The sequence below is a fragment of the Myodes glareolus genome, chromosome 21 (genome assembly GCF_982192425.1).
Source record: "Myodes glareolus chromosome 21, mMyoGla1.1, whole genome shotgun sequence".
In the NCBI taxonomy this organism is placed as follows: Eukaryota; Metazoa; Chordata; class Mammalia; order Rodentia; family Cricetidae; genus Myodes; species Myodes glareolus.
Genome location: NC_142046.1, coordinates 19,414,320 through 19,441,338, shown reverse-complemented (window position 1 = coordinate 19,441,338; position 27,019 = coordinate 19,414,320). Strand labels below are relative to the sequence as shown.

Below are 27,019 nucleotides of genomic sequence, written 5' to 3'. Positions count from 1 at the left end.
CAACGTGCACACTTTAAGCACTTTTTTTTTTCTTTTTGTTTTTTCATGACAGGGTTTCTCTATGTGTAGTCCTGGCTGTCCTGGAACTCACTCTATAGACCAGGCTGGCCTCAAACTCACAGAGATCCACCTGCCTCTGCCTCCTGAGTGCTGGAATTAAAGGTGTGTGCCACCACCGCCCAGCTACTTTCAACACTCTTGTGCACACTATCAGCCTCAGGTATGTAGGACCCTGTCTTAACAAAAATACACATGACTGGCTTGAAGCTTCAGTCTGTAAGAAGACTTCATCCCAGGACTCTGCACACAGACAGGCATGCATGTTCTCCAAATGACTGTAAACTGAGTTGGTTAGATATCTACATGGGTCCTTCTCAGAGAAAACACTACTGATACCTTCAGAGATGGCAGGCAATGGGTCAGATATCATCCCTGAACAGCACTTGCTACAGCTGCTTCCTGGAGAAGGTTGGTCTTTTCCCTGGGTCAACAGATGGACTATAAGAAACATCTGCAGGGTTGCCTACCTTCTTCCGGCCGTACAGCAAGAGCTCACGGAACCGCTCAGTCTCCTTCTCCAGCACGCTGGTAGTTGCTGTCTGACTGTCTGTGAGAAACGAGAGCTGGGCCTCCCCTGACTCCTCCTCTTCCACTTGTTCCACGGCCTCATTAGTGAAATCTATCAAGTTTGCCTCATTGGGTGACTTCCCAGGAAGCCACACAGTTCTGTGGTCTCGTAACAAAAGCTCTGCAATGTCTGTTCCCACCACGGTCTACAGGGCCAGTGGGGACAGGATGGAAAGCAGAGTAAGATTATATTAGAAACAGGGTTTCTAGCCAGATGACAAGAAATTCCCATGCTGTCAGAGCCTGGCCAGGTCTACATAGGTAGCACATGTTAGACCTCAGGAAGGAAGACTGATTCTTCATGAAGGCAGGAACAGCCTCCCATAAAGGCTGAGGTGTCAGCTCATCACAACTCTTACACCTCCCTTTCCTCCTACTTTCCCAGGTTGCTGCCATGACACTCTTCCCAAGGAAGCATGGCATGGCAGGCTTGACACTGCCCACAGCTCAGGACAGGAATAGGAAACAGATTCCAAGACTAAAGGCAAACAGAGAGAACATTCAAAAGTAAAAGGGAACATACCCCATTTTGTCTGCATAACAGAATAATGAAATTCCAAAGAAGACTTGCAGATTCTTTGTCAATTAAACTCTCATTCTGCAAACATCTTGTTGCTTTGTTCTGTGCAAAGTTAATAACATCTACTTTGTGGGTATCATCTCTGGGGAAAGAATGAACATTCAGTGAACGGTGGTCACAAAACTGTGAGCCAAACTCAGCAGCTGCTATTAGGGCAGACATCAAGAGACAGCACCACAGGGAACCTTACTTTCCAAGAGGTCCTGGGAAGGAGCGCATCTCTTCCTGCTCAGGTGTGTGCTGCAGCAACGTCTACAATGAGAGGGACAAAGCAGCTCACAGGTACAGTCAGAACCACCAGCAGCCTGAGCCACAAGCCAATCCTGGGACCACACTCATCCCTCCACGCAGAGGGTAAAGGTGCTTGCTACAATTATATGAGTGGGAACTATAATGAAGATTTTCAATTTTTAAACAGCAAAACCTATTTTGGTCTTGACATTCTGAGGCTATAGAGTAAATGTTTACCCAGTCTTTTCCATTACTGAAAAAAAAAAAAAACCTCTCAAAACACAAAAGGCAGAAGAGCACACACAAGCAACCCATACCTAACAACCATAACACCTGCTTAAGTAATGACTTCTAGAAGAGCCAGCCTCTAAATAGAAAGAAAGCCCCATAAACCAGCGCTTCCCAGGAAAGCATGCTTTCCAAGGCTGTAGGGGGCAGAGAGCACCATGCTTACCTCTAAGCTGTGGATCTCCACTAGTGCAGGCTGTCCTTCTGAAGGCAGGTTGGGAATCACTTTAAGGAGCTGACCACCAGGACCAAACCTGGCACAGACATGAGGCACCGTAAATTTCTCAGGAGAGGTCGGTCTTGATGGAACTGAATTTGAATAAATGGCGGTGGGGGGGATGACAAAAAACACAGTGAGTTATTTGGTCATGTCTAATAGCTTCTGAACCAGACTCCCAGCTAAGCTTCAGACTGGCTATCACTGGGCACCCAAGAGCAAAAGAGGTGGGTGAGCAACTCACACACAAAAACAGTTTCTCACTGACTGGTGCTTCAGTTAGGAGAGCTCTCAGCAGCTCCTTCTAAAGCTGCTCCTTTCAGGAGTGAGTCAAAATGGAATACTGGCACAAATCAGAACAAGAGTCTCTCAAGGGAAGCTGGGCGTTCCAAGAGTGCTCACCCACATAGGCAGTGTGGGAACACAGAGAAGAGCCACCCAAGGCTTGACTGGATTCAAAGTTCCACATTAACAATGCATATGTGGTGAAGCAAACAGCTCTCAGACCCTGAACCAAACGTCAACCCAAGGGCCAGCACTGGCCTATTCCAACAAACCATGACACTGGAGACAGTGGGCACAGCATGTAAAGAAGAGCTGATTGGACTCCCTTGTTCTATCCCAACCTGATGGCTTCAGTCTGAACTGCTGAGACGCACCTTGCTCCACAGCAGGCCAGGAGGTATCTGCAGGGTAGTTGTACTCTGGAAAACCATGGGCACCAGTGAAATTGCTGGCATAGGTTCCATAGGCATAATCACCATGAAATGAGCTTGGGGCATGAGGGGCCTCAAAGGAACCGCCAGTCACATTGTGGCTTCTGTAAATCTGACTCTTGAGAAAGAAATCAAGCAGAGAAAGTGAGTTTCAATGAATGTCAGAAAGATTATGGGTACACTTTTAGAAGTAGGCAGAGACAAAATTGTAGCCAAGACTTAACACCTGCTCTTCCCCCGCCAAGCCTGCCCAGCTCACCTGGTGTGAGTGGGAGCTGAGGCTGCTTCGGCGGCTGGGCAGGCTGTGAGTGCTGCGCAGGCTCCGTGCTGAGTGTTCGCTGTGGATACTGCGCCTGTCCACTTCTTCTCCATAGGGGTCCCTGGGGAGCTCAGTGTCATCATCAAAGCTTCCCGTGAAGCGAGGGTCGTACCTCCAGTGATCATCACATTTCTCAGGCCTAGAGTAAACAGGGGACAAAGGCAGGGCAATTATGGAATACCACATAACTACCTAGGAACTTCCTAAAGATGCAATTAGCCCTCAGTGCTCACTGCCTTCCCTTTGCCCTCTATCCTGAGGCTGTCTTCATCCTGAAGAATGTTAGTTAAACCTAACCATGCAGAAACCAAATCCTAGGTTCAGATGCAGGTGATCTCAGAGAACACACTGCAGGTGCAACTTGAGGGTGGTTCCTTTTCTGGGTTATGGACAGGGTGGAGAAGGGACACTGTAGAAAGGAGGTAGAGTTAAGGTCCTCCCAAAGTTACTGGGAAGGAACACATTTGAGCCAGTTCTTCTCCCATAGGCTGGAGGTGGGCACAGGGAGGGGTAACCAACACCTCTTTCAGACACCAAGAGATTACTTCCCAGAAGCCCCAAAACTATAGCAGATTACTTCCAAAGACAGGAGCAAGGCAAGCAAGGGTACCCTCCAACTTCCTTCACACACGTGCAGTTTACCAACCTGTCACTGTAAGCATAGCTTTCCTTCCTGTATGGGTCATGTTCGGAGTCATACCAGTATCTCCGGTCCCAGGTGCGAGGATCCCTGAAGCGAGACCCATAGTAACGATCCCAGCGGCCTGGGTCTGTAAGTGAAGAATGAATGGATGAGTGCAGCAGTGAGACACTGAAGACACCCAACTCCCTGGAGCAGGTGTCCAGACAGCTCAGGAGTAAAGGACAGGCATGGCCTAGAGAAAGCCCCAGGAGCTGCCTCCTGCTGCCATGATGTGGCAGTCACTGGCTGTTCTCTCAGTACATATATCTGGATGAAAAAAAGGAAAGCCACTACAAGAGTTCTATATTAAATTCTATATTCTTTACTTTTTTAGTTTGTTTTGCCATGTGAGGGATCAAACCTAAGGCTTCAAGAATAGTCAGGTGTGTAACTAGGTACCACAGGTACAGTCCCAATATTGATAATATTTTTTAATAGTTAATCTCAACTACAAATTATACTAATTATCTTCCTAATGTAAGTCAGAAAAAAAATATAAATATTTTAAGATTTCTTTCTTTCTATGTGCACTTGTGTTTTGCCTGTGCATATGTCTGTGTGAGACTGCAGGTCCCTGGAACTGGAGTTACAGATGTTGCGGGTACTAAAGTTGAATTCAGGTCCTCTATAAGAGCAGCCAGTGCTCTTAACAGTTGACCCATCTCTCCAGTTTGTGTTTCAGGATATTTTAAGAAATAATTTCAGCAGGGTGGTGGTGGCGCATGCCTTTAATCCCAGCACTTGGGAGGCAGAGGCAGGCAGATCTCTGTGAGTTCAAGGCCAGCCTGGTCTATGACAGCTAGTTCCAGGACAGTCATGGCTACACAGAGAAATCCTGTCTTGAAAAAGAGAAAAAGAAAAAGAAATGATTTCATTAAGACCTAACTCTGAAAAGAAATATTAAGATAGCATTTTAGGGGCGTATGGCAAAAAGCCCCTTGAGAAGCACCATGTAGACCTGTCAAGGGACTGCAAGGCCTTATGGTACAACAGCATACAGCAGGGCTGCTAAGGGAACTCATAGCTTTTCCCTGGATATGTTTTGTGGAAAGGAAGTATGGAGGCTTGCAAAGTAACTGGAACTGCCACAGTGGGTGGGCTACACCTGTCACCAAGGAGCATGCATCAGCTTCATTTGACTTCTGAGCATTCAAGTGTGGCAGTGTGACTGGGGAGCCAGTCTCGCATTCCACCGCAGCCTCATTAGTTCACACTTGAGCAATCACAAGTGGACCAGGAAGTTGCAGAACTAGTCACTATTCCTCATGACAATACAACAGACACCGTGGTGTGGGTACAATGTGACTTTTCAATAAAGTTGTCAAAAATGATTTTTCTCAGATGCTAAGCGTTCTCAATTACTTTAGCTCTTGGGATAAAAACACAGACCAGTGAAAGAAAAAGTGATCTTGATTCACCTGCCAGACCATGACTTATACATGGCTATATGATCACAGGAAGTGGTTGGACAGTCAGTCCCTTGCTAATGGCTACAATTTCTAAACATACCTCCATAATCATACTGGCCGGAGTAATAATTTGCATAGTAATCACTCTGACTGCTCCATCCACTTTTAGAATTATAGTATCCTTCAGGATACCCTTGCCTGGAAAAACAAACAAAAAAGCTGTTAAATACAGTCTCTGTTTATTAAAGTAGTGAGAAATTAGTCAACCCACATACAGACATTCATAAAATCACTCAGCTGTGGAAAACGCACAGACCACAAGAAAAACAAAGACAAGACTATGGAATTCTCCAGTACATAGCTACCTGAAGTTGAGCTCATCAAAATGACTGTTGGACCATGGTCAGCAAAAGAACTGATTCCCCTTGTGTTTAAGTGCTGCATCCTAACAAATTTTTATGTCATACTGTATAGCATCAAGAAACACTAAGCCCAAAACCAATCTAAAATTCCTACTGTTCTCTCTCTCTCTCTCTCGTTTTTTGTTTTTGTTTTTGAGACAAGGTCTCACTGTGTAGCTTAGGCTGGCTTCAAACTCATGACAACCCTCCTGCCCATGCCTCCACAGTAATGGGATTACAGCTGTGAGTCACAAGAAAATGACAATTTTAGCAGCCTTTAGGGAGGATCACTAGCTATGTGTATTCAGTTTGGCCTTGCAGGAACAAATCTGTGAGGTGGGCCAGGGCCAGTAGATCAATAAGAAGTTAGCCTCTTCTATGCCCAATAAACTGACCCATGACCCCCAACTCGTTATGGAGAAGGTGAGATTTACTCAAAGGAGGGTGGAAGTGCTTCTGGAACTCTTAGGATTCTCAAAAGCACTAAACATGGTTTTTTAATTTTCTGGTAGCCTTTTGGGAAAGTGCTCAGCTGAACTTGGCTGTTTGGCTAGCATAAGAACTGCTCACCTCACTGCCCAGCCACAGAAATATCACCAGTCTGTCCTTAAAGTTTCATTCAGGTTGGCCACTCCAGACTTTCATCTGAATGGGAGCGGCTCTAGAAAAACATTTTGATATAAAGCAAATTCAAGAGCATGCCACTACCTCAACTGATACAGTTCAGGAAGAACAGTCATAAACATGAGAAATGTGCTTCCCCTCAAGCAGGTTCGACAGTGACCTTATCTCCCTAACACTGGGTATCACATCAATACTGAGTGTCCACACACACAAACTGAGGAGACAAGAGAACAGACTCTCCTGCAGGATGAGATAAATGAGAACTGAGGACACTCAGAGGACCCCAAAAGCTGAGCTGAAGGCAAAGCTGCAGTCAGAGTGACAAATTACAATGGTAGGAACTTGACCTAATCTGAGGCTCTGTGGCATACGGTCAGTCACTCTTGGAAGTTAATTCCTTTTTTTTTCCCCTCGAGAGGGTTTTTCTGTACAGTCTTGGCTGCCTTGAAACTTGCTCTGTAGACCAAGCTGTTCTCAAACTCAGAGAACCTCTACCTCTCAAGTGCTGAGTGAGATTAAAGGCATGTGCCGCCACTGCCCAGCACTGGAAGTTAATTCCTAAATGAAACTGCAGGCAGACATGTGGAAAGCAAAGCGACACAGTGGGAAGACACACTCTGGCCTGGCCCCTGTGCTCTCCTCCTTCTGCACTCCAGCAAACAGATCCACAGGCCTCCTGTCTTCTCACAGATGCTGAATCAGAAAGCTGAGCTGTATGAGTCCAAATGCTACTTCCCATCTAAGATCCCAAGAATTTTCTCACAATCTTGTGTCTGTCTTTCTCTCTGTCTCTGCCCCTGCTCTCATATGTGTATGTGTGCATTATACATGCATACATGTACATTTGCTCAAGTGTATTAGGGATCAAACACAGAACCTTACACCTATCAGGCAATACTCCAGAATTCACCTAAGCTTCAAAACTGCTATGTTTCATAAAGACCCAGAATGATCAGCTATGCATGTATGCACACAGTTTAGAGTGCACCTTTTGAGGGAGGTACACTAGGGCTAGCTAAATGGACAAAGGTTCACATGCAAAGCAGTCTGTCTTCAGACAAGTCACCAAATACCTCCAAGAACCTGCCCACAGAAAATTCTGAAAGCAAGGGCACATATAACCCCAGCAGTTGGGAGCTACTAAGCAAAAGAGTGACAACACACTTTGTAGCAAAGCCAGTTCCATGAGCACCTACTCTAGGACTTGACTAACCAGAACTGCAGGAACTGAGGTAGCAGAGTCCACAGTGGCCAAGGCCCATACTTCATTATTTTGTGCAATGGTCTGGAGAGGACACAAGATCAAAAGCAGGCCCTGGGCAACGGAGAATGCAAATGGAACTTTGACCTGGCTCGCAGACTTACTTAGAGGGCACAAGGCCAGAGTTCTTCTCAAATCTCTTCTCTATGACTACAAAAGAGAGGCATGGATAACCAATATAGGAGATATGCAAGCTCGGGCAGTGGTGGGAGCAGGGAGTGGGGTTGGTGGGGAAGAGCTTCCAGCAAAGTAGGCAGAGTCAGGCACAGAACACAGCTCGTAGTTCCTGTATTAGAGAACAGGCCCCGTATTTTTAGTCCCTATATTGATGAATCTATGGACTATGCCATCATTGTGATCAATGTTCTTAAGACTTTGCAGTCTAAGAGCTTTAACCATGCACCACCAAATTGCCAAAAGAACCAGGTGTGCCTATGACAGGAACAACCACCCATCTACTGCATCTACTTCTTTATGGCCTTGCATAGGGTCTAACCTAGCTAGGGGCTGGGGAACAAATGTTAACGAACAGCTCTGCTAGGGCTGCATGTGGCAGTGTGCTCAGTTCCTGTTTGTTCATGCTGACTAAATGGGTTTGTAGAATTCTCTACCGATAAGGAATTATTCTAATCACTAAGTTACCATCACAGCCAGCAATATAAACAACTGAGCATGAGAGTAAGCAGCCGCATGGGGACGCAGCTCCCACCTGGGAATGAGCTGGTCGGAATAGTGACTTGCTCGGGAGCTGGGCCGCTCAGGCTCCGAATAGCGATGGTTTTCGGCATAAGCAGATGCTGAGCTGTCATAGGGTCTGTATCGAGGCTCATACAGGGCATAGATATCCTGTGGAGAGAAGTTTTGGGGATTGTTAGACTCAATGAAGAGCAGACACCGAATGGTCAGGACTAGCTCTAGGTGCTCCAGATGCCCACTGTCCAAGAGCAGTATGGTGGGTAGGATTCTCTCATGAAAACAAAGTCTACAGTGCAGTCTACACCAACAGGCAGCCAGTAGACTCTCCCTAAGGCCCAGGGCAATCTTCCTCCTATAGTCTTAAACATGGAGTCAATATGAGCTGAACAACACAAATGTGCATCAGTCACTACCTCAGTAAAACAATAGGACCAGAGATCCACATGAATGAACCCTAAAACTACCGGTTTTTAAAGTCTCACAAGAGATCTCATTGTTTCGTTTTGTTTTGTGACAGAGTCTCATACTTAGCCTAAGCTGGTCTGAAATTACACTGGCCTCAAACTTGTGGAAGCCACCTTTATCAGCTTTTCTAGTCTTAAAATTACAGGCAAGAACTACCATACCTGTCTTTAAAAAATTGTACCTTATTCTGCTAAGGATTTTAGCCCCATTATAACAAAAACCATGGCCTCTGCCCTATCTCTGAAAAAAGGCCCCATAGGGCATGTGGAGGTCTGAAGAGAGATGAGGTGATAGGGGCATGAATCAGAGCTCATCCTCCATGTGCAAAAACCTTAGCTCTGCCATCAGCTGACAAGTAACATGACATCATGGGAAATGGTTCTTCTGACTACTGAGGACCACAGCAATAAGGGGACGTGGATGCACAGAAGGGCTGTGAAGCTTAGGGCTCCCAAGGAGCCTGCAACCTATCTGTGGTTCCACCTACTCTGCAGCACAAGGTCAGGCCACAAAGCTGAACTCCCTCATACAGAAATACTTATGGCTCCTCCTTCTAGAATCTAGAATTTACTAGTCTTTAGGGCACATAAGTAACTGTTTACACACGTATACCTGATGGCACACCAGGCTGACAAGAAGGTATAAGCCAGTGGCAGCTTCTGGTTTAGCTGCTACAACCCTGTTCCTACAGTTCTTTCTGACCCATCTTCCTGTACAGTGCCAGTGCCAACTGTTCTCAGACCATACACATAGAATTCAACACCACCTGGCCCCAAACACTGGAGGACTTGAGTCTTGCGCCTTTCAGTAACACAATCCACCTACCTTGAGTAATGAGGAGTCTGTGTTAGAGGTAAGAAAAAGCTAAGAGTAATCAAGCGTGTTTGCAGACAACACCATTTTAAATGACTGCAGGATTAAGCAGACCCTAAGCAGCAGCTGGAAGCTTGCCCCAATGCAGAAGGAGGCAGGAAGGAACTCAAGGAACCTCCTGCTCTGCTCCCATTCTGCAGTCACTGCTATGCACCTGAGATGTTTAGGATCCCTCAAACTCTTTTCATTATTGCACACAGATAATCTAACGTTTTCCCTCAACAATTTTATTCCCAAGGAAGGATATAAAAGATTCCTAAAGTTACTCCCATCATTGGTTTCAGGAGTTGATTATGTTGTTAAAACCATATGAAAGGTACCAGCAAATTGGCTGACCTGGTACCCAAACAGTGGAAGAAGAAAACTAACTCCTGAAAGTTGTCTTCTGATCTTATGTGTAATGTGGTATGTGTATATCCACATGCAAATACAAATACACATACACATGTACACAAATACATGTTTTAAAAAACATAAAAGAGTTGAACGTAGTGGCACACATTGGTAATTCCAGAACTCAGGAGGTGGAGGCAAGATAAGGACTTCAAAATTTCAAGGTCTTCCTTAGTTACACAAGAGACTAGATAGGACTAAAAGAGGCCTGTCAAAAACAAAAACAAAACCACCACAAACAAAAGCCAGGCATAAACCGGCACGCCTTTAAGCCCAGCACTCGGGAGGCAGAGGCAGGTGGATCTCTGTGAGTTCAAGGCCAGCCTGGTCTACAGAGCTAGTTCCAGGACAGGCTCCAAAGCTACAGAGAGACCCTGTCTCAAAAAAAAAAAAAAAGAAAAAAAAATAGTCAGGCATACCGAGGCAGAAGGATTTTAAGTTCACAGCTAACTTAACCAACACAGTGAGTGAAACAATGTCTCAAAGCACAACAACAACAAAATAAAACATACAATCTAACAAAGGCTTTTCCCTAAAGGGGAAAGCACAGCACTGAAACTGTAGCAAGCCATGAATGCCACTCTTTTTGTCAATGAGATGTTGGATTACACAAAAACTACACTGGTATTCCAAGCAACCCAACATACTACATCTGAGGACCCTCTGAAAGAAGATCTTCACTAGTGGACAAGGAAGACATTTTTTCAGGGGCACCACATGGGTCTGAAGATGGGCCACTCTTGAGAAAAATAGTATAGGAGGAGGAAAAGGGGATAGAGCAAGGAGAGAAAGATGGTTAAATGTTACTATTCTTACCTGGTAGTATAGGGAGGCCGTCCCAGGATCTGATGGGTATGGTGAAGGGTACTGAGACTGGTAGGCATCATACAGAGGCCTATAATAGTAGTAGGATGCCAAGTCTTGAGGTGCTGGACCAAAAGCATTGGGAGGTGGTGGGTGTAGCCACGGCTGATCTGACCGCACAGCTGCCTGGCTGGCGCTGGTAGATGTAACCGATGCACTGGAGGACTGTGGTGGCTGAGGTGGCAGCTGCTGGCCCATGTTGACTGGAGCTGCACTTGCTGGTGGCTGGGTCAAGCTTTCAGACTGTCCTTGTGTGGGTGGGCTTTCTGGATTTGGAGGCTCTGGACACGCTGCTTGGGGCACTTGTGGGGGAGAATTCTGTGGCTGAGGAGGCATCAGCTCTTTCTGGGCTTTTTCTAGGCTATACTGGTCCTGGGCATCTTTTGTTACCTGCTGGTAGAAATGATCCTGGTTATGCAGTCCAGGCCCAGATTGTCTGGGATGATTAGCAAAAGACTGCCGAGAAGCTGGCCCATCAGAATGAGATGGGCTATATACTCTCGCAGGATTTTCCAAAGTTCTATTTAATGTGAAGTCTAGGGCACCAACAGCTTCTTCCTGATTACTGGAGTGGTTTGCCTTATTACTATTAGGTACCAAGGTGCTGTTTGCAGGTGGCACTAGCATCACACTTGTACTTCCAGCAGGGCTATTAAACTCAGGAGGACCCTTCTCTGTATTAGGATTCTGACTTTTAGGAAATGAGTTCTTTGGAATTGGAGGGGACAGCCGCTGAACCAACAAACTGGCAGGCTGGCTAGCAATCATTTCTGAAGACCCAGAACCTCGAGGGACACTGTTAGGCAAAGATAAGCCAATGACAGCACTGGTTGCAACTCCAGACAAAGCAGCATGTTCTTCAAGATCACCACTGAGAGCCCGACTGCTGCTCACTATAGATTTCTCCCCCACCACAGGATCTCCCCAGGATTGATTCTTCTCATTAGGATTCAGTAAGGACACAGAAAAATTAATGGGCTGAGCCAAATTATAGCTTTGATCAGGCTGGGCAATCAGGACAGGTTGATTGTGCAAAGATTCAGTGGGTGGCGAGGACAGCAAACTTGCATAACCAGAACTTGCCTGCAATGGAAGGGCCTCCTCTTCTCCCACCTTGGGAGGGTTCTCAAGGTTCTCAGAAGCACCAGGAGGGTCTTGGTTCTGCAAGGGTGGCATAGATCCTGGTTTCCGTGACTGTTGTCCAGACATTCCCTTTTCTGGATGATGAATAACTTCCGAAGGTTTTGGTTTTACAGGGACATAAAGTGCAGGGGCAGCAGGGGCTAAAAGGACATTGCCACCAAAATCTGGCAGCTCATTTTGTGCCCACAGAGTTGTTGCTGGGCTCTCACACTTCACAGGCCCCTGGGCCCTGGCCAAGGGCCTCTTTTCAGGCACTGGGCGCACGGCATCCAAGGGTGGGCCAGCTGTGTGCGAAACCAGGTGTCCAGCTTCTCCAGTGGTGCTAAGAGGCAGAGGGCAGGCCTGAGGTGCACACAGTGTCTCCATGTTGTCTGGTGGCTGTTCTAGGTTCCCTGGGGTGGCATCAGATGATACAGCAGCTGCCCTATGATTCTTCTGGCGGTCCTGGGTCCCTCTCACTTCAGCTACCATGTTGGCACGATCTGCTTCAACTGGTTTCACTCCAACCAAGTGGGACTTTACCGGTTCAAAAGAACTATTTGCACTTGTCTGGAACACTCCTGTGGGTTTTGGAGGGCTTGGGGTTGAGGGCTGGGACAGGCTGCTGCAGTAATTTTGGCTTCCAGTAACCTCATCTGTCTCACCTCCAACAGGAGAAGAATCAATTTGCTTAAAAAAACTCCCTGAAGTATCATCTTCAAGTTTTCCAACTTCTTGCTGAATGAATGTGCCTACCAATTCTTGGGGTCTGGCTGATCCAGGAGGACTTCTGTGGCTGTGGCTGCTGTAGCTGGATGACACACTGTCAGGTCGTGTAGGATGCAGTGGTATGTCAGGGGCCTCGAGATTAGGCCCCCCACCTTTGGGGAGGCCCACAGTAACAGGCCTGGAGACAGCTGGCCCAGGAAGGGACCCATGTCGAAACTGATCGCTCAGAGAAGAGGGATCCACATTCAGGGTCTCACGTGGCAAAACTTCTTGATTCTGAACAAATTCTAAGTTCTCAACATTCTCACACTGTGGCCCACTAGCACAGTGGGTCCCAGCCCCTGAAGTATCACCCCATGTATCACTAGCAGGGGTCATAGTGGTCTGTCTGTCATGCTGGATGCCCATAGACTGAGAAAAATAAGGTTGTACATCTCCTTCCTGAGCAGCCTTGCTGCCAGGGCCTTTGGGAAAAGCCTGGTAAACACTGCCAGGTCCATGTGCAGGTGTTGGCTGATGGCCTAATCTGAGGGTAGAAGAGAAGCCATCCGAGTCCAATCTGTCATCAAGGCCTGCCTTTTCAGACGAGAGATTCTCCTCATTTTCTGTCTCCTCCCCTTGAAAAAACATTGAGAGAGCTCCAGAGGCTGCATCTTGCTGGGCATGGTTAGTTGAAGCCTCTGAGGGACGGTGTGCCTGGTTTTCAGGGCTAGTTCCCTGAGTGAAGGGAGTCGCATGGGCAGGGTCGAGCACATGCCCTTTACTCACTCCTGGATTCTGCCTGAACTCTGGGCTTGCCCACATATTCCCAACTCTGGAGTTCTGTTCAAAAGTATTTTTAGGGGGAAAGCTACTCAATGAGTGAACTACCTCATTTCCTTCACCACTGGCCAAGGATGCTGGAGTAGACATTAGTGGAACTTGGGGCTCATGGCTAGGCCCCTGATATAGACTAGATGGAGAGAGGAAATGGGGCAAGTTGGTAACCTGGGGCCCCATGTTTTGAACAGGTCCCTCTGGGCAGGATGAATGATGCTGATAGGAGGGCTGAGGACCTCCCTGTACTGGCCCCCACTGACCTGGCATCTGTGGCTGAGGGAAGAAAGGAGATGCTGCTTGGGTCACAGCACCATCATGTGGGGTGTGCCTAGTCATGGGTTGGTCGGGTCCAGAACCACTGTCATTCGGATGTCCCCCATGAGGCTGCTCAGGACCCACTCCTGGAATGTAGTGAGGTGGATGTGACAGCATCTGTACTCCAGGTCCTGAGCTGGAACCAACTTCAGCACTCCGGTTCATCTCCAGTCCAGGCAGTGAAGAAGGGGTAGATGCAGGGGGAAATGGACTGGTATCTGCTCTGGGCTGCGACAGAGTTTCTGAAAGAGGTTCATGAAGTCCTGGGGCGCTATCCCCAGCATTTGTGGGAGGCACAGGCAAACCAGGCCACTGAGAAAAAGCAGAGAGGGCTGGGCCAGGCAAACTGGGCAGGTTGCTTTTGGAGGAATTGCCTAGTGGTGCGTTTTGAAGAGTCTGTCTATTAAAAGCAAACGGATCCGTTACTGGCTGTAATGGGCGTGTTATGGGAGCCACTGGTGCATTAATACTGGCTGGCCTCCTGTAAGGGCTGTTGGCCCAGAACATGCTCCGAGGATTCCCAGCTGGGGGTGGTCCAGTCGCACCAGATGGGACTGCCTGAGGTGGTGGCTGCATGCTGGAGTCTTTCACTCAAGGAGATGCTGCTTATAGGAGGCAGGTGGAGTTTTTCTTTAATTTGTGCTAAAATAGAAAACAGAAGAGGAATATAAAACCTAGAGATCCCAATCCTTGATGCAATCAATAAAGCTATGAAAATAAAAAGCCTAAATGTGATTTCAATCATTTAACTACCAAGGACTCCACTTCTTCTATCCCCACCCCACATCGTCAGGAACAAGAAACGATCTTATTATTAGTCTGACACACTACCAGATGTTCCTTAGTCCTTGACCCTTCTTGAAGTCACAACTATCACACCCAGAAAGAGCCAACTCCATGCTTTTTGGAATGTTCATTTTAAAAGAGGAGTTTACACTTCCTAAAATGCAGTTAGAAAGTTACTAAGGATGTTTACTGCACCAAATGAAATGCCTGGGGTTGTCCTCTCAAACGAGTGAAACAAAGTTGCTTCTGAACACTGAAGTTGTCACAAGGCAGAGACTAAAAATCCCAAGAAAATTTAATGAAGCTTTACTGGACTCATATTTCCAACAGGAAGATCTCAACAAACCTCAAAAAAAAGGGGGGGGGGAGGCAAAATCCTCACTAGTGATTTTTGTTTTTGAACAAGGCACAATTCAAGTATGGCACCTTGAAACCCACTTTCCTTGTGTCAGAACCTTTGCCTGGCACCAGCCTCAAGAAAAAGTTTCTTTAGCTAAGCCACAGAAAAATAAAGCAAAGGCAGTTTAATTCACAGATGTACACTTTGTCCTTGAACATCTTTCTGATACTCAGATTAAAAACAAAAACAAAAAAACACTGATGTATTTTAAGTCATTTACAAAAGATCTCCAATCCCTACCTAAATGTTCTATTAACTCAGTTCCATTACTGCCCACATATACTCCTCCCTATGTCAACAAAGAACCCTATCCTGACTAGAACCATGATATGGACTACAGGGGAACTTCAATTAGAAGCAATGCAGGAGTTCGTTAAGCTCTAACTTGTTTTAAGTAACAAAGAACATTGCTGTTTCACTTTACAAGAACCAAAAGATGGAGAGCTACTCCATCCCTATTTATATGGATCTAGACCCAGTCTGGACACGAAGACTTCTTCCACGTTCCTCCCAAAACCTGGTTGGCAAGGGTAAAAGGCAGCAGAGGCTGTCTTTCATCTCAAGAATTTCAAACACCCCAAACAACTAAAAACAAACAAAAACTAAACTAAAATACAATACATTGTACATGGCTGATGCATCAGGTTATCAATAGGTTGGGTATACACTGAGCAGCTGAGGGCAACTATCTCTCTCTGCAACTAGTTTCTACATCTACAGAATGAAAGAATAAATTTCTTTTTCCTAAAGTTTCTTCTAAATTTACTCTTAACAAGATTCTACCCATAGATTCTTCTTTAAAGGGCCAATCCCTATAGGTGACTACTATAATCTAAATTGCCTAAATTTATACTTTTGTTTGTAGAAACGTGAAGTTATTTTCTCAATAGTAATAGACCAAGAGCTGTTTTATGAGCTAACACTATCATCTACAAAGAAAACCCCCAGCTCCCATGCCCAGAGCTTTTCACAATATGCCCATTTCAGGTAGAACAATCTCGTGACTTGAACATTATTGATGAGGGCAAAGGGGATGGTCGAGACAGGGCTTCTCTTTGTAGCTCTGGCTATCCTAGAACTCACTTTGTAGAGCAGACTGGCTTAGAACTCACAGAGATCTGCCTGTCTCTGCCTCCCAAAAGCTGGTATTAAAGGTGTGGGCCACCACAGACAGGGAACATAATTCTTTTACTTTTGTTTACTTACAAACAGAAAGATGATGAACTGTCTATTATTTAACTCAGGATTATAGACACTTTTATTCTGTTCAGCCAGTTATGTACTTTTCAAAAAAGCAGCTGCTTCAGAGAGACCTACTGATTTCAAAGATGCATTATTCATAAATCCAGTTCTGCAGCTCAGCTGCTTCCTATCTACACAATATATTTACACAGGACATTTGAAGTCTGACTCTGTGTAACTGAGTTATTTAAAACACATCCCCTCCTCTCAATGTCACTGACTTAAACTGTAAACTGTAAGCCAGAGGCACCCACATTAGTGAGTTCCACTGTCAACAAGCTCCCCCCCACCCCGTGGTAACTGCTAGTGATACACTTAACAGATAGACACCCTAAACACCTCTCTTCTAACTCAGAATCTGAACCTGAACCCTTTAAATGTTGAAGGAGGCATCCACAGAAGAGGAAGGGCTATACACTAAGTGAGGAAGACACAGGAGGACACAGTGACATTCACAAACGGTTACTAAATCAGGACGGAATATCAAACTCTACACAGCACCTCACAAAATAAAAATTTCAAGGGCAATTTGGAGAGTCACTCAGATAAATGCCACCAGAAGTAACCACAAGAAGAGGAACCAATCCCTACTTTGCTTCTTATCTCTAAGACACGAGCAATGAGACCCTAAGAGTACGTAGAGAAAAAGTGCAAAGAGGCTGCACTGTGCTGCAACTTGCAAAAGGACCCGCAGGGACAGTAATCTGTGAATCTGCTGTTTTTTACTGCCATAGTCAGGATGGAAAAGGCCTAGAATTAACACATTTGAAAGGAAATCTCGGTGCACGACCACTCTACAGGCCACTTAAAAATGTGTATCAGCAAAGCAGCCAGAGTTGATTCTACAGGACTTAGTGTCTGGACGCTCCAGTCATGCCGACATTCTTGTACACTTGATAGAAAACAATCCACGACCTCCCTTGCGACATCCTGATCTGCCGGCCAAGGGAATACAAATAAATGTTGCTACTCTCTGGTTCATATGAAAATGTGTCCCATCACCGGCTCTGCGGAGGAAGCCTTCGAGCCAACGGGAATCAAAAATCTTCAGAAAACAGCAAAAGTCACGCTCGACAATTTTCTGCACCTTCCTTCGTTTTAAAGAAGTTGCAGGTTTCCTCTGAGACGTCACGGTCTGGTCAGGCTAACACCTTCTCCAGTGGCCAACCAGTTCCCGCAGCCTAGACCCGGCACCGGCCTCCCGTTCGGCACGGCAATCGCGGGCCCCCGGGACAACCCACCAAAGCGACACGGCCCGTGGCCTTCCCGGTGTCTCAGCACCAGGTGACCCGGTACTGCCGTTCTCTCCAGACCTGGCGGCGTCTCTTGAGATGCTCTCGCCACTCCGGGGTAGGCCCGGTGCTCACTGCGCCTACCCGGCCTCCACAGCCTCGCCCGCCCACGGGCCTCCGCCGTGACCCACATGCTCGGCCCTCACCCGCGCAGCTGCGGCTGGCCTCTCAGGCGCCGCGGACTGAAACCCAGCCGGCGACAGCGGCGGCAGTAGGGGGAACTAGCGCGTACCCAGCAGCAGCCGCAGCCATCTTGGCACATCCGGCTCCGGTCGCCGCCGCCGCCGACGTGTCCGACGGCTACGTCAGCGCGCGCCACGCCCCTGGATCGCCCCGCCTCTTCGTCCAGTCTTTCGCTGCCTCATCCCCTTTACCCCGCCCCTATAGTCCTGCCCCCTTGGCCTTGTTCCGAACTGGTTCGTCTGCGACGCGACCTCGCCACGCCCCCTTTTGGCTCCGTACCTTCTCTCGTCCCGTTTTTCGCCCCTTCATCCTTTTGTCCCGCCCCATGGTCCCCCCGCCCCTTCCCTCTAGCGCCCCCTTTTCGTCGAGCCCCTCTTGACTCCGCCCCTCGTTCTCCTCCTGTCTTTCGCTGCCTCATCCCTTCGTCCCACCCCATAGGCCCCGCCCCCTCGCGTCAGTCCTGTACAGCTCCACCCCCGTGGCCCCGCCCCTCACCCACCTGCCGGGTCCAGAGCGCGGGCCCCGCCTCCCGACGTCGCCCTGGTTACGCCGGTTCTGTCCCGCAGACTTCCTGTTTCTGGATTTGACGAGACAGCGTTCTTCAATTGAGACCCTCAGGGAGAAACAGTCTTGAAAGATCGAAGCCAGCAACTCCACTACGTCCAAAGCCTCAGTGGGTCCTACCGCCCTCCCCTTCTTCCTCCCCACTTTTCCGTTGGATCCCCCCCGAAACCAGCCGCCGGCTGGGTGACTGCGCCTGCGCCACCCTGCTCGAATGCTCGGCTGGGCTGTCTTCTTCTACGGGTTGTACTAGCGCGTGCGCGGGGCCACATCCGTTGCTTGGTTACAGCTTTCACCTGCAGCCTGCGGGGTGCAGTTCTCCCAGCTACTGTCTTTGCCAGGAGCTGTCCGAAGCGCTCATGCCGCCCGCGGGTCTCTACCAGAGGAGAGGAACCCCAGCCTGACGCCACGGTCCTCTAATCTCCCTCACGCCGGTGGGGCGCTAGAACTCTTAGACCAGGTACATCGACAGGTCAGGCTTGCGTCTGTCGGGGCAGAGGCTCTCTGGAAAAGGTGGATGATGTCATCTGGGAAGTGACCAGGCCCGGCTCCCTCACCTGTATTCCAGAGGGCACGAAGGTGGCGCGTCTGCTAGGTCGCCTGGTCTTGGCGGACCCAGGAGGAGGAGGGAGTGTGGTGCAGCTGGCCTGCACTCAGCCACGCAAGCAGAGCTGCGAGCTCAGAGAGCCAGTTTCAGCCTGTCTGACGTGGCACTGCGGGTCACTTTGTAAAGCTAACATTTGTCTTTCGAGAGCCAGGTTCCCAGCCTCTTTCAACACAGGAGGATACGTGGTAAACTTAGTCCTAGGCCCCTAGGGATAAGCAGCAACCCCCAGCCCCAGGATGGCTAGGACTACATAATAGAAAGGTCTTGTCTTGAGAAAACCAATAATAAATAACAAAACACAAGGTGTTCACTCCCAGTTTCCCAAGGGTAAGGATGTTAGAGAGGCAGCTGGGTTCTAACTTCCTCCCGTCCTAAGATAAAGGCAGGACTCACTTGTCTGTAGTTAGGCTGGTGTCCTGCAGCCCAAGTGAATCTGGCTTCTGAGTGACACAGACTTAGTGACACAGTTTAAGGCCCAGTCTGTACCCACATGTCCTGCTTTGTTGACTGTAACTACTCTGGGCATCGGGAAAGCCAGTGGGAAGACTGAGAAGTGGAATAGACTACTTCTAATGTATATACTGACGCAACAGGCACAATCTGGGACTGCCTGGGGCCGGCTGGGCACGTGATGACTCCTGTGCCTAGAGGTGCTCCCACCGTCACCATGGATACCTTTGCCTAGGGACTCTTCATCTAGTTAGAAGTTTGGCCCAAGTCTCCAGCTCCCTGCCGTCCCATGGAGCCAGCATCCGATACAAATTGTTACAGCCTGTGTTGCACACAGGACTTTTATGCATGGAGGCCATGCCAGAATTTCCCTGCCCTTCTGTCCCTATGACCAACAGTTGGCGACATTGTAGTTTCTGTATCTCCACCCAGTCAACCTCTCCCAGTAGCTGTACTGTCTGGTGTGGTGGCCTCTGGGTGATTACATGTAGCTGGTTCACTCTGGGCTGGGCTCTAAACATAAGAGACACTAGACAGATAAGTAAGAATTCACAGTGATTCATTGCTGAGTGTTTATTGCATGTTGAAACAGCAGTGTTCTGAGTATGTCGAATAAACCCCTTATTAAAAATTATGTTTTTTTCCTCTATGTACCTAGGAAATAAAAATTCCACTTGTGGCTGGGAGTACGTTCCCCTGGGCAGTGCTGGCCTAAATGGTGTGTACGTGGCATCCCTAGTCTAGAGCTTTTAGACTCCTTGAGTGAGAAGGCCATGCGTTGCTGACTCCTATCTGACAGTGAGGAGCCGGAGCAAGCCTCTGAGGAGTTACTAGAGGAAGAGGTGAAGAGAGGGTAGCTCCTGTCCTCCAGCCTTTGTCCTGCACACTTGCTGGATGTAGCTCCAGCATCAGATGTGCTTGGTGGTCTGTGCCTGCTCCATGTGGCACTGTGCTCAGCCCCTGACCGACCCTTAGCATGGACACAGAACCTGGAGAGGAGAAAGGGTCACTGTTCAGGATCCAGGGCTCCCTGAAAAGTCCCAGCCAAAAGCATGTGAGGGCCACAGGGTAGAAAGAGCTGATGGGGAGGGCTTCCTGGGGGGGAAAGGAAATATGGCTGAGGGTGATGGGGAAGCAGAGACAGCTGTGATTTAGAGCTGTATGCCATTTGTTCCCAGGCCCTATAACATATAGGCTGCTACCATTGTGCCACCCAGGCTACCATGGGGGGAGATCCTTTCTTGAAGGTTAAGGCCTGGCCCCTGTGGGCAATGGTGGGCAGCATGAAAGGAGCACAGGCCAGCTTCAGTTTTTCACATGCCCATAGTACAGTGCTAGCTTGTAAGTGAGGCTCCATACCCAGACAGTTGTGCCTCAGTAGTCCTGCTTTCCATCCATAGTGTCTTGGGCACACTGGATACTCACTGTGTGTGTGAATGAGGGCGGACCTGTGGGCAGAAGGTGCCAACCAAAGAAATCCTAGCCACTGCATTCCTATTCTGGGTTTCTGGGAATGGGGCCTGCAGTCTTCCTTTGCCGTAGGAACGGATACACTTTGGGTGCCCACTTGTCTGGTAGAACATAGATAAAATGGCTTGAGCAATTGTTGGGTAGCTGTTATGTCCAACTGTACTGCAAGATTCTAGAAGCCATGGGGGCTGGAGAGATGGCTTAAGCAGTTAAGAGCACTGGCTGCTCTTCCAGAGGTCCTGAGTTCATCATATCTCCTCCGACCCACCCCACAATCTCATGGTGGATCACAAGTGTCTATAATGAGATCTGATGCCCTCTTCTGGCCTACAGGAGTACATATAGATACAGTACTAATACATAAAATAAATAAATCTAAGAAAAATATTAAAGGAAGAATAGTTTATTTTTATTTATTTATTTATTTATTATGTATACAATATTCTGTCTGTGTGTATGTCTGCAGGCCAGAAGAGGGCACCAGACCTCCTTACAGATGGTTGTGAGCCACCATGTGGTTGCTGGGAATTGAACTCAGCACCTTTGGAGGAGCAGGCAATTTTCTTAACCACTGAGCCATCTCTCCAGCCCGGAAGAATAGTTTAAAAAAGATTCTAAAAGCCAGAGATTCAAGGGTATTAGACAATTGCATTTCTTCACCTGTGAAAACAGCTGATTATCACAGCCTGTCCTGGACTGCCTTCCTTGAAGGCTTCTGGAACCATCTTCGTCGGTAACAAGGACTCAGAATCCACAGTAGGCCACTCCCTGGTTCTTTCCAGGTGTGGTACATGTTAACTACACTGATGGTAGCCTCCTAGTTGGGCTTATGGGTGCACGTTCATGTCTCCAGAGTCTCACGATAGGCTTGACATGTGCTGTGTCTTGGGGCAGCCTTAAATTACAGAGCCAGTAATAGGGATGAAGTAGAAAGCACAAGATGGATGTTGACATCACACTAACCCAGGACCACAATATAGCAGAAAGATCTCTCAGTTTTGTTTGGTCCCTGAGAAGTGTAGGGGACCTCTTTCCAGCACACACACAAAGGTAATGCCGGGCTCCTGCTGTATTCCAGGCATGGCAGACTGGGATTGGACAGATGACCGGCCCTCTGTCCTGGAGGGGGTGTGGACACTAGAAAGCTGCAGACATGGAACTGTGTGAGGCACTCATCAAAGCAGGGGCAGGAGCTCTTAAGGTTGAAGGGACAGTCTGGGTAGGGCTTCTATATGGCAAGGAAAGGGATCCTGGGATGTGGCTCTGTAGACTCATCAAGGGTTATTTGCCATTGGATGTTATGAAGCAAGGCAGGTCCTGGGGGCTTTTCAGCTCAGTTTGGCCTGCTCCAGAGGTAGCTTTGGGCATCCCAGACAAGTGGTGTGCTTTCCGGCTGCAACTTCTTCTGTAGGCCCCACAGCAACGTGAACATAACATTGCACGTGAATCTGAAACATGGGTGGTGATTTGCATTGCATGGGTGAACTCCCTGGGAGTCTGGGCAGGGAAGGGACAAGGGCCGGAGGAACTCCAGTGTACAAAGGGTGCCGGATGCCAAACTGACTGTGGCCAGGGATCCTAGAAAAGTGGCCTGCCAAATGCTTCTTTCTCTCTGAGCATCCATTTCTGCTTTTGGAGTGATTGTGCAGGAAACATGGCTAGATGGATTCCTTACATTCTTTCTACGGGAAGTGACCTCTCATGGATCTGGGAGTCGCTTGGCCCTGGCTCTAGTGAATGAACTTGAATGAACCGCATGCCTTTTTGAGCTTCAGTTCCCTTGTTTGCAGCATGAATCTTGGAATGGGCACTAATGCCATCTGGAGGACATCCTGCTGGCCACAGGAGCAGTAGTGGAACATTGCCAGCAGAGGGCGGCAGAGAGCCACTTAAAAATCTGACCAGATATTGAGGGCTCCTTCCAGCCTTCCTCACTTTAGTTAGGTGCAAGTGTTATACGCCCTGCACCCCCCTCCTGACCCCCACTTCCCCAGCAGCCCTCTCTGAGGGAAGTCTCTATTTCTGGATCCCCTGAGGGTTGTGGGCTTTCTAAAGACAGAAGGTGCTGCATAAATGCTCCCTGAGTTGAGCACAGTGGAGTCATAGAAGATGGTGGATTTCTAAGCTGAGGCCAGAGAGTCAAACTTCAACCTTACAGGAGCCAGTAGCAATGCTGTTAAGATAAAGGAAGGATCTTGTTCTGTATCATCCCTTCTACCTAGTCTGCTGTAGCTAAGGTCGGTGACTTTTTCTCCCCTTCCCTTTCCCAGATTAAGAAGACTGAGTTGGTGGGGAGTGAAGAAGTAGCTTAGGTCAGGCTTGTTTCTTAATGCCAACTCCAGTAGAAGTCATGTTTACTGCCTGTCTTCCCCTGCAGAGGACTCTCATAAGAAACAATACAGCGTTAAATATAGAGTCATGGAAATTACATGGTGCTGTAGAGATTGAACCTCACAAACAGTGGGATCCAAAAACCACCATGAGGTCAAAGTTGTGTGAAGGCATTAAACCATGTACTTTGTGCTACACCCTGGGTGGCATGTGCACATAAAAGCCCAGCAGCACACATGCTTGGCCGCTGGAAGCCCGGTGTCACCATCTCACCATGAGGATGATGACCAGCGACTGTATATGCTGGGCTTGACTGCTCAGGGATGCTCCTAAAATCCACGGCGAGGGCAAAATGGCCATGCTGTTTCTGGGTGCTTACCACGCTCCAGACAGAGCACCAGTTCTATGTTTATGGCCAAACCATCTACACACAGGCCTCAGAGGCCAGCACCTTACATAGGAGCACACTCTAGGGATCTTTTATCCCAGTGCTGCCAGGTCGAACATGAAAACACCAAGCATGAGAGTGGTCGGGAACCAGGGTAGAGCCACAGCTTCTTAAAGTTCAGGTAAGGAGGGTAGAGCCACAGCATCTTAAAGTTCAGGTACGGAGGGTAGAGCCACAGCATCTTAAGGGTGCATATGCAGAGACTAGAACCATCCTATCTTTAAGATACATGTGTAGATGTACATGTGTAAGGTACATGTGTAGAGGATAGCAACTCTGTCATTGATCTACAAGATAAAGAGGTTCTTTGGGAAGGTTCCACAACTTCTCTTTATATTATTATTATTTTTATTTTATGTGCATTGGTGTTTTGCTTGCATAAAGATCTTGGATCTCCTGGAAATAAAGTTACAGACAGTTGTGAGCTTCTTTGTGGTACTGGGAATTGAACCTGGTTCCTCTGAAAGAGTAATCATCGCTTTTAACTACTGAGCCTTCTCTCCAGCTCCCTCACACCCCTCTTTAGAGATCCACAGTACCCACAGCCCATTCAGCCTTAGGGATCCTGTAGTAAAGAGTCCCATTTCCCCTAACTCTGAGTTTCTCAAGATGGCATTTTTTGGTACTATATTAACTAGCACTTTTCAAGTATTGTATTAAAATACCTTTACAGAAAAATGTACCTTATGCAGGGCTGGAGAGGTGGCTCAGAGGTTAAGAGCACTGGCTCTTCTTCCAGAGGATCCGGGTTCAAATTCCAGCATCCATATGGCAGCTCGCAACCATCTGTAACTCCAGTTCCAGGGGATCTGACACCTTCACACCAACACACATGAAATAAAGTTAAATAAATTATTTAAAAAAGAAAGAAAGGAAGGAAGGAAGGAAGGAAAGAAGAAAGAAAGAAAGAAAGAAAGAAAGAAAGAAAGAAAGAAAGAAAAAAAGAAAGAAAAATGTACCAAGAACTATGCCAAGAACTTCTGCTGGGATCTTTACCAGGAGCACTATCCCTTCTACCAGAGGCCCTTGTGTGCAACTGAGGACTGGTCTGGAGTCACATGGTAAAAATCATCTTCCCATGGAGGTTCCCTGTTGGTAAGGCTCAGGACAAGACAAGACTCATGGCTGGTTGGTTCCTGAAACTGCAAGAAGATGCCAGCACTCCATTGGTTTTGGCTACAGGCGGAGCCCTGCTGCCTTGGCTGGGTCTGTGGCACTGATACCCTTGGATCCCTCTTTGTACTGGACAGAGCAATGCAGAGCCGCAGTTGGGGCCCCTCTGACAACAAGGAATAGAACACCAGTGTGGCAGTCTCTCCTCCTCCTCCTCTCTCACTTATTTCCTTTTTTATTTATCTACAGGGTCTGGCCTTGAATTCCCGATCCTATCTCCCAAGTGCTCCCAGTACCATATCTGGCTCCATGGATTGTTTTTTGCTGCTGGTGGCAGAGGTTTTGAAGTCTAAATCTTCCTGTCTAGGATGACAGTTTGAGCCACATGTGACCCCTGAGCACCTTCAGTGTGGCCAACCAACCCTAGATTCAGACACAGTGCAAATAATCATAATACCAGTGAGATGGTTCAGTGGGGTGCCTGTTCCCAAGTTGGTCCAAGTTCAACTGGTAAGAGGAGAGAACTGGCTCACACTAGTTGTCCTCTGACCTCTACATGTATGCCATGTGTGAGTATACACACATACACACACATACAAACAAATAAATATAAATAATAATAATAAAAAGAATGTGAAGTCAGTCTTTTTAACTTTGCTTATGTGGACTGTTGGTTAAATGGTAACTGTGGTATTGGTTAAACCAAAATGTATATATGTATGTACTGTTCTTTCGAGACAGGGTTTCTCTTAGTAGCCCTGGCTGTTCTGGAACTCACTCTGTAGACCAGGCTGGCTTCGAACTACAGAGATCTGCCTGTCCTTTCTTCCTGATTGCTGGGATTAAAGACATTCACCACCACTGCCAGCCAAGAGGTATTATCAAAATAAATTCACCTGCTCCTTTGTACTTTTTTTTTTGAAGGGCTGTGAGGGATTTTAAATGACCTATGTAGTTTCAGTAACATTTCTGTTGGCATGGGCTTCTCTGAATCACCCTGAGAGGCCAAGGAAGCCCTTCTTCTTCAAAAGGATGGAACCTCACATACCCCAGCACTACACAGGAAAAGGAAGGACATTCGGGGGAGGGTTGGGAGAAGGGACTAGTTCTTGCAGGGAGATGTGTGGTTTGTGTTGTGTGTTTTCTTTTTGTTTTTTAGCCCTGGCTGTTCTGGAACATGCTCTATAAACCAAGCTGACCTCAGACTCACAGAGCTCCTTTGCTTCCTGAGAGCTAGAATTAAAGGAATGCACCCGGATGTTTTGGATTATTTATAACCAATTGTTCGTTAGTTTTGAAACAGGGTTTAGCTTTGAACTTGTGTTAATCCTCCTGTCTCAGCCCCTTGAGCATTCGGTTTACTATACTTATAAGGCTCAACTTACATACTTTGAATGTTGGAAAGTGGGCCTTATAAAGTGAAACTTGGTGAAGCATACCTACAGTCGGGAGGCTGAGGCAGGAGGATCACAAGTTCCATGCCTGCCAGAGTGACATAGTGAGCCCCTGTCTCAGGCTGCTCTACTTATTGACCACGCTCTACCCTCTTGTATAGTCTATGTGTAATAACTATTCTTCTAAAGGAAAAGCAAACAAGAACGGTATAAGAGGACAGATCCCCGGGGAGGGGTGGGAAAAGGATAGTTCTTAGGGGACCCACTAGCCTATGTCCCTGGAAGATTTTGGCATCCAAGAGCCGACCTGGGTCTTGGACTCTTGAATCATCTACCTGGGTTGCTGTGTAACAGCCCCACACACTGGTTGGCTCTCAGAGGAATTCACTTTATCTGGGAGGCTGATGTCTTAGATGAGGTGCCACAGGGCAGGTTGCTTCAAGCCCACTCTCAGCCTGCAGTTGCCTCTGCTCCCATGTACATGACCACCCCTCTGTGTGTCTGTGTCACAGAGCTCATCCCCAGACTTCTGTCTGCTTGACTTTGGGTCCTGGAATATTTCTGCTGGGAGATGTCAGGACACTGTCCTGTATTCCTCCTAAACAAGAAAGACCAAGGCTGGAAGACTCCCTTTCCTCTCTGGGCTATATAGCTTCTGAGTGTCCCAATTAGTCCTTAAATTTTGTGTGTGTGTGTGTGTGTGTGTGTGTGTGTGTGTGTGCATGTGTGTATACATGTGCATGTGGAGGCCAGAGGGTGTCTTTCTCATTCTCCATTTGGGTTTTTAGTTTGTTTTTAAGATAGAGACTATTAGCTCTGGCTGTCCTGGAATTCGCTATGTAGACCAGGCTGGCCTGTAACTCACACATTCAACTTCTGTCTCCCGATGCTGGGATTAAAAGTGTATGCCACCATGCACACTCTAGTCCATTCCACCTGCCTTGGTTTTTCAAGACAGGATTTCACTGTGTAGCTCTGGCTGTCCTAGAACTCACTTTGTAGACCAGGCCGGCCTCAAAGTCACAGATATCCACCTGCCTCTGCCTCCTGAGTGCCGGGGATTAAAGGCGTGTGCCACCAATGCCCGACCCGCCCTATTTTTTGAGGTCTT

The 27,019-nt window shown here is 47.7% G+C and overlaps 1 protein-coding gene across 11 annotated transcripts in view; it reads right to left on the bottom strand.

Moving 5' to 3' along the window:
* The window catches only part of Sec16a (SEC16 homolog A, endoplasmic reticulum export factor), a 34,823-nt gene extending 16,645 nt beyond the window's left edge, over positions 1 to 18,178 (bottom strand). For 6 of the 11 annotated variants that reach the window (XM_087899840.1, XM_087899843.1, XM_087899845.1 and 3 more), the window contains exons 1-11: positions 17,498 to 17,648; positions 10,599 to 14,273; positions 8,065 to 8,201; positions 5,170 to 5,267; positions 3,625 to 3,748; positions 2,919 to 3,117; positions 2,603 to 2,777; positions 1,893 to 2,035; positions 1,398 to 1,459; positions 1,151 to 1,289; positions 528 to 773 (exon numbers count right to left, since the gene is read on the bottom strand). In XM_087899840.1, coding sequence (XP_087755966.1) covers positions 528 to 773; positions 1,151 to 1,289; positions 1,398 to 1,459; positions 1,893 to 2,035; positions 2,603 to 2,777; positions 2,919 to 3,117; positions 3,625 to 3,748; positions 5,170 to 5,267; positions 8,065 to 8,201; positions 10,599 to 14,207 — 4,932 coding nt within the window. In that variant the 5' untranslated portion in view covers positions 14,208 to 14,273; positions 17,498 to 17,648. Of the gene's footprint in view, positions 1 to 527; positions 774 to 1,150; positions 1,290 to 1,397; positions 1,460 to 1,892; positions 2,036 to 2,602; positions 2,778 to 2,918; positions 3,118 to 3,624; positions 3,749 to 5,169; positions 5,268 to 8,064; positions 8,202 to 10,598; positions 14,274 to 17,497; positions 17,697 to 18,033 lie in introns of those variants that run through there. The other 5 variants (XM_087899848.1, XM_087899849.1, XM_087899847.1 and 2 more) reach the window with 5 other exon arrangements.
* Between the last annotated feature and the right edge of the window lie 8,841 nt (positions 18,179 to 27,019).